Source organism: Pezoporus flaviventris, unplaced genomic scaffold (genome assembly GCF_033815535.1).
Source record: "Pezoporus flaviventris isolate CSIRO_AGI_PZ_B2104156 unplaced genomic scaffold, CSIRO_AGI_Pfla_v1 ptg000743l, whole genome shotgun sequence".
Classification (NCBI taxonomy): Eukaryota; Metazoa; Chordata; class Aves; order Psittaciformes; family Psittacidae; genus Pezoporus; species Pezoporus flaviventris.
In genome coordinates this window covers 13,516-24,672 of record NW_026893288.1, presented here as the reverse complement: position 1 = coordinate 24,672, position 11,157 = coordinate 13,516, and the positions used below count along the sequence as shown (strand labels likewise).

The 11,157-nt window shown below is 61.6% G+C and overlaps 2 protein-coding genes across 2 annotated transcripts; one reads left to right on the top strand and one right to left on the bottom strand.

The window, feature by feature from the left end:
• On the bottom strand, nucleotides 1–4,386 carry JTB (jumping translocation breakpoint). Its single transcript, XM_061444258.1, has 4 exons — nucleotides 4,316–4,386; nucleotides 4,139–4,224; nucleotides 2,560–2,639; nucleotides 1–158 (listed from the first exon to the last, which is right to left on the bottom strand). The coding sequence occupies exons 1-4, from the start codon at nucleotides 4,341–4,343 to the stop codon at nucleotides 2–4; spliced, it is 351 nt and encodes a 116-aa protein (XP_061300242.1). The 5' UTR covers nucleotides 4,344–4,386; the 3' UTR covers nucleotide 1.
• A 697-nt stretch (nucleotides 4,387–5,083) lies between these two features.
• On the top strand, nucleotides 5,084–8,038 carry LOC133264308 (small ribosomal subunit protein eS27). The gene is made up of 4 exons (XM_061444256.1): nucleotides 5,084–5,176; nucleotides 5,389–5,497; nucleotides 7,716–7,826; nucleotides 7,941–8,038. The coding sequence occupies exons 1-4, from the start codon at nucleotides 5,171–5,173 to the stop codon at nucleotides 7,967–7,969; spliced, it is 255 nt and encodes an 84-aa protein (XP_061300240.1). The 5' UTR covers nucleotides 5,084–5,170; the 3' UTR covers nucleotides 7,970–8,038.
• The last annotated feature ends 3,119 nt before the right edge of the window (nucleotides 8,039–11,157 follow it).

Here is an 11,157-nt window from a genome sequence, read left to right as displayed (position 1 = left end):
CTCAGATGGCCTCCAGCTGCTTGCGCACCTTCTCGAGGGCCCGGCGGTCCAGGAGCCGCTGGCGGGAGAGCACGAGGAGGGCGGCGAGGCCCGAGAGGCCCAGCATGGAGCCCACGAAGCGCCAGAAGGAGCGGGCGTCAAGGAGAGCAGAGCGGCAGCTGCTGGGGGAACGGGGATGGGATGGGGGGCAATGGGGGAGAATGGGGATGGGAATGGGGATGGAATAGGGGAGAATGGGGATGGGGATGGGGATGGGAATGGGGGAGAATGGGGATGGGGATGGGGATGGGGATGGGGGAGAATGGGGATGGGGATGGGAATGGGGATGGGGGAGAATGGGGATGGGAATGGGGTTGGAATGGGGGAGAATGGGGATGGGGATGGGGATGGGGGAGAATGGGGATGGGAATGGGAATGGGGGAGAATGGGGATGGGAATGGGGTTGGAATAGGGGAGAATGGGGATGGGGATGGGAATGGGGATGGGGGAGAATGGGGATGGGGATGGGGATGGGGGAGAATGGGGATGGGGATGGGGTTGGAATGGGGGAGAATGGGGATGGGGATGGGGATGGGGGAGAATGGGGATGGGGATGGGGATGGAATAGGGGAGAACGGGGATGGGGATGGGGGAGGATGGGGATGGGAATGGGGATGGGGGAGAATGGGGATGGGAATGGGGATGGGGGAGAATGGGGATGGGAATGGGGTTGGAATAGGGGAGAACGGGGATGGGGATGGGGATGGGGATGGGGGAGGATGGGGATGGGAATGGGGATGGGGGAGAATGGGGATGGGAATGGGGTTGGAATAGGGGAGAATGGGGATGGGGATGGGAATGGGGGAGAATGGGGATGGGAATGGGGTTGGAATAGGGGAGAATGGGGATGGGGATGGGGATGGGAATGGGGGAGAATGGGGATGGGGATGGGGATGGGGGAGGATGGGGATGGGAATGGGGATGGGGGAGAATGGGGATGGGGATGGGAATGGGGAGAATGGGGATGGGAATGGGGTTGGAATGGGGGAAAATGGGGATGGGGATGGGGATGGGGGAGAATGGGGATGGGGGGCAATGGGGATGGGGGGGATGGGGATGGGGGAGAATGGGGATGGGAATGGGGATGGAATAGGGGAGAACGGGGATGGGGATGGGGATGGGGGAGGATGGGGATGGGAATGGGGATGGGGGAGAATGGGGATGGGAATGGGGTTGGAATAGGGGAGAATGGGGATGGGGATGGGGATGGGAATGGGGGAGGATGGGGATGGGAATGGGGATGGGGGAGAATGGGGATGGGGATGGGAATGGGGATGGGGGGGATGGGGTTGGAATAGGGGAGAATGGGGATGGGGATGGGAATGGGGATGGGGGAGGATGGGGATGGGGGGCAATGGGGATGGGGGGGATGGGGATGGGGGGCAATGGGGATGGGAATGGGGGAGAATGGGAATGGGGATGGGAATGGGGGGCAATGGGGATGGGGTTGGAATAGGGGAGAACGGGGATGGGGGGCGATGGGGATGGAACGGGGATGGGGATGGGAATGGGGGAGAATGGGGATGGGAATGGGGGGCAATGGGGATGGGGGGGATGGGGATGGGGGGCAATGGGGGGGAATGGGGAGGGAATGGAGGGGGATGGGGTTGGAATAGGGGAGAATGGGGATGGGGGGGAATGGGGATGGGGGGGGAATGGGGATGGGGTTGGAATAGGGGAGAATGGGGATGGCGGGAGATGGGGGGGAATGGGGATGGGGGGGATGGGGTTGGAATAGGGGAGAATGGGGATGGGAATGGGGATGGGGGGGGAATGGGGGGGGAATGGGGAGGGAATGGGGGGGGATGGGGTTGGGAATGGGGGGGAATGGGGATGGGGTTGGAATAGGGGAGAATGGGGATGGGGAGATGGGGGGAAATGGGGGGGGATGGGGATGGGAATAGGGATGGGGTTGGGAATGGGGTTGGGGGGGATGGGGTTGGGAATGGGGGATGGAATGGGAATGGGGTTGAGAATGGGGGGGAATGGGGATGGGGTTGGGGGGGATGGGGGGAAATGGGAATGGAGGGGGAATGGGGATGGGGTTGGGAATGGGGGGAATGGGGATGGGAATGCGGGGGAAGAGGAATGGGGGGAATGGGAATGGGGGGATGGGGAATGGGGGGGAGAATGGGAATGAGGTTGGGAATTGGGGGGAATGGGGTTGGGAATAGGGGGGGAATGGGGGGGAATGGGAATAGGGATGGGGTTGAGAATGGGGTTGGGAATAGGAATGGGGGGAGAATGGGGATGGGGGCAATGGGAATGGGGTTGGGAACAGGAGGATGGGGAATGGGGTGGAAAGGGGGCAGGAATGGGATGGGGTTGGGAATGGGGTTAGGAATTGGGGGGATGGGATGGGGTGGGAATGGGAATGCGGGTGCAAATGGGGGGGATGGAGTTGGAAATGGAGTGGGGACGGGGATGGGGTTGGGAATGGGAATGAAGGTTTGAATGTGGCGGGAATAGGGTTGGGAATGGGGCGGGAATGCCGCCCCTCCCCCCCAACCCTGCCCCCACCTCTTGTACTCGGCCCTCTTGGAGCCAGCGCAGTTGATTCGCTCCACGAAGCCGGTGGGGCTGCACTCGGGCACCGTCTTCTGCAGAGGAAAGGGGGCACTGGGGCTATGGGGCAGCGCTATGGGGCAGCGCTATGGAGCAGCGCTATAGGACACAGCTTTGGGGCAGGGCTTTGCGGCAGGCTATGGGGCTGGCTATGGGGCAGGGCTGTGTGACAGCGCTATGGGGCAGCGCTACAGGACGCAGCTTTGGGGCAGGGCTATGGGGCAGGGATAGGGGGAGGGCTATGGGGCAACGCTATGGAGAAGTGCTATAGGACACAGCTTTGGGGCAGGGCTTTGCGGCGGGCTATGGGGCTGGCTATGTGGCAGTGTTATGGGGCAGGGCTATGGAGCAGGCTACAGGCAGGGCTAGGGGGCAGCGCTATGGGGCAGGGCTTTGGGGCTGGCTATGGGACAGGGCTATGCGGCTGCCTATGGGGCAGGGCTGTGGGGCACAGCTATGTGGCAGTGTTATGGGGCAGGGCTATGGGCAGCGCTATAGCCAGGGCCATGGGGCAGGGCTATAGGACAAGGCTAGGGGGCAAGGCTTTGGGGCTAGCTATGGGACAGGGCTATGGGGCTGGCTATGAGGCAGGGCTTTGGGTCTGGCTATGGGGCACAACTATGGGGCAGTGCTATGGGGCAGGGCTATGGGCCGGCGCTATGGAGCAGGGCTATGGGCAGCGCTATGGCCAGGGCCATGGGGCAGGGCTATAGGACAAGGCTAGGGGGCAAGGCTTTGGGGCTGGCTACGGGACAGGGCTTTGGGGCTGGCCATGGGGCAGGGCTGTGGGGCACAACTATGGGGCAGTGCTATGGGGAAGCGCTAGGGGACAGGGCTATGGGGCTGCATGTGGGGCAGGGCTGTGGGGCACAGCTATGTGGCAGTGTTATGGGGTAGGGCTATGGGCCAGCGCTATGGGGCAGGGCTATAAGACAAGGCTATGGGACAGGGCTATGGGCCAGCGCTATGGGGCAGAGTTGTAGGGCACAGCTATGAGGCAGGGCTATGGGGCTGCCTATGGGGCAGGGCTGTAGGGCACAGCTATGGGACAGGGCTATGGAGCTGCCTATGGGGCAGGGTTGTAAGGCACAGCTATGGGACAGGGCTATGGAGCTGCCTATGGGGCAGGGTTGTAGGGCAGAGCTATGAGGCAGGGTTATGGGGCTGCCTATGGAGCAGGGTTGTAGGGCAGAGCTATGAGGCAGGGCTATGGGGCTGCCTATGGGGCAGGGTTGTAGGGCACAGCTATGAGGCAGGGCTATGGGGCTGCCTATGGGGCAGGGTTGTAGGGCACAGCTATGAGGCAGGGCTATGGGGCTGCCTATGGGGCAGGGTTGTAAGGCACAGCTATGGGACAGGACTATGGAGCTGCCTATGCGGCAGGGTTGTAGGGCAGAGCTATGAGGCAGGGCTATGGGGCAGGGCTGTAGGGCACAGCTATGGGGCAGAGCTATGGGGCAGGGCTGTAGGGCACAGCTATGGGGCAGGGCTATGGGGTACGCTATGGGTCGCGCTATGGCGCAGCCGCCGTCACCATCTGGAAGCCGGAGCAGGGCCCGCACTCCTGCGCCACCACGAACTCCTCCACCCGCCAGCACGGGGTGGCCGCCACCGGGCTCGCTGCGGGGAACCGGAAACGAGGGGGGAGGATTCAGCACCGGGCCCCGGTTCCGGTCCCCAACCCCCGGTTCCGGTTCCGGTCCCCGCTCACCCGAGCGCCGCTCGTCCCCCGCCGCCATCGCCGCCGCGGGCCTGTGGGGAGCAACGAGAGGCGGTGAAGGCCGCGCCACGGGGGGGGGGGGGAGGCTCCGCTCCCCCGGTAACGGGGCCGGTACCGACCTCAGGCCGCAGAGCAGCAGCCCCAGCACCGCGCAGAGCGGCCCGGCCGGGCCCATCCCGGCGGCGCTACCGGAGGCACCGGGCCCAGGCCTCAGGCGGCGCCGCCATCTTGGGACACTGAGGGGAGGTGGGCGGGGCTTGTGCGTCATGACGTATGCACGGGGGCGGGGCTTCGCCGCAAAGGAGAGAGGTTAAAGATGAATGGGCGTGGCTTGCGGGGGGGGGGGGGGTGGGGTCGTTTGCAGCCAATGGGGAGTGGGTTTGATTGTAAACGTCACCCATGGGGGCGCGGCTTTATGGTAAACGGGCTCGGGGGCCGTTTCCAGCCAATGGGGTGCGCCTTTGCGTGTTAACGTCACTCATCCGCAACATGGCTGCCCCCATCTCCACCGGGGCACCGCCAACATGGCCGCCCCCGTGCTCCTCCAACATGGCCGCCTCCATCCCTATCATGGCACCGCCCCTACCCCACCCATGGCTCCGCCCCATCCCCACCATGGCTCCGCCCCCATCCCTATCATGGCACCGCCCCTACCCCAACCATGGCTCCGCCCCCAACATGGCCACCCCCACTCCCCTCCACGCCGGCCGCCGCCATCCCCGCCATGGCGCCGCCCGCCTAAGCCCCGCCCCACTTCCGCCCTTGCGGGGGAAACCCCGCGCCCTCTTTAACCCCTCCCACCTCCCCTCACGCTCCCTTTCCGGCCGCGGCTCCCTCCACGCCACCATGCCCGTGAGCACCGCGGCGGCCCCGGAGGGGGGGTTCCGTAACCCCGGGGGTTGGGAATGGAGCGGGGAGATGGGGATGGGGGAAGCGGGGAGGGTTCCTTTGGGGCCACCGAAGGGGGTTCGGGATGGGCCGGGTTCCTCCGTGCCCGCCGCCGGGGCGCCGGTGCTGGGCCGCAAGATGGCGGCGGCGCTGAGGTGGCCGCTTGCCGCCCGCAGCTCGCCAAGGACCTGCTGCACCACTCGCCCGAGGAGGAGAAGCGGAAGCACAAGAAGAAGCGCCTGGTGCAGAGCCCCAACTCCTACTTCATGGACGTCAAGTGCCCCGGTGAGCGCCGAGCCCCGTTGGGGGGGTCCCGGTGTGCCCGGTACAGCCCGGTATAGCCCGGTGTTCATCCCGGTTTTCCCGTTAGCCCGGTGTTTAGCCCGGTGTTCCTGGTATCCCGGTACATCCCGGTGTTTATCGCGGTGTTCCCGTTATCCCGGTATATCCCGGTGTTTAACCCGGTTTTCCTGGTATCCTGATATATCCCGGTACATCCCGGTGTTTATCGCGGTGTTCCCGGTATAGCCCGGTGTTCCCGTTATCCCGATATATCCCGGTGTTTAGCCCGGTGTTCCCGTTATCCGGATATATCCCGGTACATCCCGGTGTTTAGCCCGGTGTTCCCGTTATCCCGATATATCCCGATGTTTAGGCCGGTTTTCCCGTTATCCCGGTGTTTAGCCCGGTATTCCTGCTATCCTGGTGCATCCCGGTGTTTAGCCCGGTGTTCCTTGTATCCCGATATATCCCGGTATATCTCCGTGTTCCTGGTACATCCCGGTGTTCATCCCGGTGTTCATCCCGGTGTTCATCCCGATGTTCATCCCGATGTTCATCCCGATGTTCATCCCGATGTTCATCCCGGTGTTCATCCCGGTGTTCATCCCGGTGTTCCCGTTATCCCGATATATCCCGGTACATCCCGGTGTTTATCGCGGTGTTCCCGGTATAGCCCGGTGTTCCTTGTATCCCGATATATCCCGGTATATCCCCGTGTTCCTGGTACATCCCGGTGTTCCCGTTATCCCGATATATCCCGGTGTTTACCCCGGTAGGTTCCCGTTATCCCTCTATATCCCCGTACATCCCGGTGTTTCCAGTGTTCCTGTATCCCGATATATCCCGGTATATCCCCGTGTTCCCGGTATTGCGGTGTTCCTGTGTTCATCCCGGTGTTCCCGGTGTTGATCTGGGTGTTGATCCCGGTATTCCCGGCATTTATCCCGGTGTCTATCCCAGTCTATCTCGCTGTTGATCGCGCTATTCCCGGGCTATCCCGGTGTCTCTCCCGCTGTTTATCCCGCTGTAGACCCCGCTGTTGATCCCGGTATTCCCGCTATTTATCCCGCTGTTGATCCCGCTATTCCCGGTGTCCATCCCCGTGTCTGTCCCGCTGTTGATCTCGGTTTATCCCGGCGTTATTCCCGCTATTCCTTGTGTATCCCGGTGTCAATGCTGGTGTCTATCCCGCTCTCTCCCCCCGTTGATCCCGCTCTCCCCCCCCGTTGATCCGGTGTTGATCCCGGTCTCTCCCCCCGTTGATCCCGGTGTTGATCCCGCTCTCTCCCCCCGTTGATCCCGGTGTTGATCCCGCTCTCTCCCCCCGTTGATCCCGGTGTTGATCCCGGTCTCTCCCCCCGTTGATCCCGGTGTTGATCCCGGTCTCTCCCCCCGTTGATCCCGGTGTTGATCCTGCTCTCCCCCCCCCGTTGATCCCGATGTTGATCCCGCTCTCCCCCCCCCCGTTGATCCCGGTGTTGATCCCGCTCCCCCCCCCCGTTGATCCCGGTGTTGATCCCGGTGTTGATCCCGCTCTCTCCCCCCGTTGATCCCGGTGTTGATCCCGGTGTTGATCCCGCTCTCTCCCCCGTTGATCCGGTGTTGATCCCGCTCTCTCCCCCGTTGATCCCGGTGTTGATCCCGCTCCCCCCCCCCGTTGATCCCGGTGTTGATCCCGGTGTTGATCCCGGTGTTGATCCCGCTCTCCCCCCCCGTTGATCCCGGTGTTGATCCCGGTCTCTCCCCCCGTTGATCCCGGTGTTGATCCCGGTGTTGATCCCGCTCTCTCCCCGCGTTGATCCCGGTGTTGATCCCGGTGTTGATCCCGCTCTCCCCCCCCCGTTGATCCCGGTGTTGATCCCGCTCCCCCCCCCCGTTGATCCCGGTGTTGATCCCGGTGTTGATCCCGGTGTTGATCCCGGTGTTGATCCCGGTGTTGATCCCGCTCTCTCCCCGCGTTGATCCCGGTGTTGATCCCGCTCTCTCCCCCTGTTGATCCCGGTGTTGATCCCGGTGTTGATCCCGGTGTTGATCCCGGTGTTGATCCCGCTCTCTCCCCGCGTTGATCCCGGTGTTGATCCCGGTGTTGATCCCGGTGTTGATCCCGGTGTTGATCCCGGTGTTGATCCCGCTCCCCCCCCCGTTGATCCCGGTGTTGATCCCGGTGTTGATCCCGGTGTTGATCCCGCTATTCCCGGTCTTTATCCCGCTCTTCCCGCAGGCTGCTACAAGATCACGACCGTGTTCAGCCATGCCCAGACCGTGGTGCTCTGCGTTGGCTGCTCCACCGTGCTCTGCCAGCCCACGGGGGGCAAGGCGCGGCTCACCGAAGGTACCGGTCCCTTTAAATCCCCCCCCCCCCGTATCCATGGAATGGGGTTGGGAATGGCGGAATTCCCGGGATAAGGAGGTGATTCCCTTTTCCTTCCCCCCCCCTCCATCCCAGGGTGTTCCTTCCGGAGGAAGCAGCACTAAGGGATGGATGCGGCTCCGCTGGGATCTCGGCGCCGGCGTGGGGAGGAGGCCAATAAAGTGTGGATACAATAGGGAGAGATGGGTGGGATGTGAATGGGTTCATTGGGATGGGAATGGGAGCAATTCCAGTGGGAATGGGAGCAATTCCAGTGGGATGGGAGCGATCCCAGTGGGTATGGGAATGATCCCGGTGGGAACGTGAATGGTCCCAGTGGGATTGGAATGGTCCCAGTGGGATGGAAGCAATCCCAGTGGGATGGGAATGGTTCCAATGGGAATGGTCCCAGTGGGATGGGAATGGTTCCAATGGGAATGGTCCCAGTGGGATGGGAATGGTTCCAATGGGAATGGTCCCAGTGGGATGGGAGCAATCCCAGTGGGAATGGGAATGATCCCGGTGGAATGGGAGCGATCCCAATGGGAATGGTTCCAGTGGGAATGGTCCCAGTGGGAATGGGAATGATCCCAGTGGGAATACAAGTGATCCCATTGGAATGGGAATGGTCTCAGTGGGAATGGGAATGATCCCGGTGGAATGGGAGCGATCCCAGTGGGATAGGAATGGTTCCAGTGGGAATGGTCCCAGTGGGAATGATGCCAGTGGGAATACAAGTGATCCCATTGGAATGGGAATGGTCGCGGTGGGAATGGGAATGATCCCAGTGGGATGGGAGCGATCCCAGTGGGAATGGGAATGATCCCTGTGGGATGGGAATGGTTCCAATGGGAATGGTCCTAGTGGGATGGGAGCAATCCCAGTGGGAATGGGAATGAACCCGGTGGGATGTGAATGATGCCGGTGGGAACGTGAATCATCCCGGTGGGATTGGAATGGTTCCAGTGGGAATGGTCCCAGTGGGAATGGGAATGATCCCTGTGGGATGGGAGTGATCCCAGTGGGAATGGGAATGATCCTGGTGGGATGGGAGCGATCCCAATGGGAATGATCCCAGTGGGAATGGGAATGGTTCCAGTGGGATGGGAGCGATCCCAATGGGAATGATCCCAGTGGGAATGGGAATGGTTCCAGTGGGATGGGAGCGATCCCAGTGGGAGTGGGAATGATCCCGGTGGAAGTGGGAATGGTTCCAGTAGGAATGGGAATGATCTCAGCGGGATACAAATGGTCCTGGTGGGATGGGAATGGTTCCAGTGGGAATGGGAATGATTCTGGTGGGAGTGGGAATGGGAATGGGAATGGTCCCATTGGGATGTGAATGATCCCAGTGGGAATACAAGTGATCCCATTGGAATGGGAATGGTCGCGGTGGGAATGGGAATGATCCTAGTGGGATGCGAATGATCCCATTGGGATGGGAATGGGAATGGTCCCGGTGGGATGCAAGTGATCCCGGTGGGAATGTGGTTTCTTCTAGAGCATAGGGGGAACCGAGCCCCACATGGAGGTGGGGATGCGCATCCCGGATGGAAAGAGCAGGGATGCAGCTCCCAGGGAGTGGGGAATGAGGAGCAGGAAGGGATCCATGGGGTGGGGATGGGATCCGGGAGCTCCTGTGGGGTGAACCCCCCCCAATGGGGGATGTGGGGAACCCATAGGGACACGGGGGTTGGGGGGCACCATGGGGGATGGAAGGAGATGGGAATAGGTTTGGGAGCATGGGAATATCATGGGGATGTGGGGAACAGGGACCCCCATACACCCCATAGGGACAGGGATGACCAGGGAACCCCATGCACCCCATAGGGGCACTGATGCGCATTGACCCCCATCCACCCCATAGGGACACTGATGCCCATTGACCCCCATACACCCCATAGGGACAGGGATGCACAGGCACCCCATGCACCCCATAGGGACATGAGTGCACAGGGACCCCCATAGGGGCACTGATGCGCATTGACCCCCATACACCCCATAGGGACACTGATGCCCATTGACCCCCATACACCCCATAGGGACAAGCATGCACGGGGACCCCCATACACCCCATAGAAACACGGATGCACATTGACCCCCATACACCCCATATGAGCACTGATGCACATTGACCCCCATCCACCCCATAGGAACACGGATGCACAGGGACCCCCATCCACCCCATAGGGGCACTGATGCCCTTTGACCCCCATCCACCCCATAGGAACACAGATGCCCATTGACCCCCATACACCCCATAGGAACACAGATGCACATTGACCCCCATTCACCCCATAGGGGCACTGATGCGCATTGACCCCCATTCACCCCATAGGAACACTGATGCCCATTGACCCTCATACACCCCATAGGGGCACTGATGCCCATTGACCCCCATACACCCCATAGGAACAGGGATGCACAGGGACCCCCATAGGGGCACTGATGCACATTGACCCCCATACACCCCATAGGAACACAGATGCACATTGACCCCCATTCACCCCATAGGAACACTGATGCCCATTGACCCTCATACACCCCATAGGGGCACTGATGCACATTGACCCCCATACACCCCATAGGAACACTGATGCCCCTTGACCCCCATACACCCCATAGGGACAAGCATGCATGGGGACCCCCATCCACCCCATAGGAACACTGATGCCCATTGACCCCCATCCACCCCATAGGGACACTGATGCCCTTTGACCCCCATCCACCCCATAGGAACACTGATGCACATTGACCCCCATCCACCCCATAGGGACACTGATGCCCATTGACCCCCATCCACCCCACAGGGACACTGATGCCCATTGACCCCCATCCACCCCATAGGGACACTGATGCCCATTGACCCTCATACACCCCATAGGGGCACTGATGCCCATTGACCCCCATACACCCCATAGGAACACGGATGCACAGGGACCCCCATAGGGGCACTGATGCCCATTGACCCCCATCCACCCCATAGGGACACTGATGCCCATTGACCCCCATCCACCCCATAGGGACACTGATGCCCATTGACCCCCATCCACCCCATAGGAACACTGATGCCCATTGACCCCCGTCCACCCCATAGGGACACTGATGCCCATTGACCCCCATCCACCCCATAGGGACACTGATGCCCATTGACCCCCATACACCCCATAGGGACACTGATGCCCATTGACCCCCATCCACCCCATAGGGACAAGCATGCACGGGGACCCCCATCCACCCCATAGGGACACAGATGCCGAAGCGTGTGTGGGGGGTGCAGCACCTTTATTGTCCCCTATCCCCGGGTTGGGGG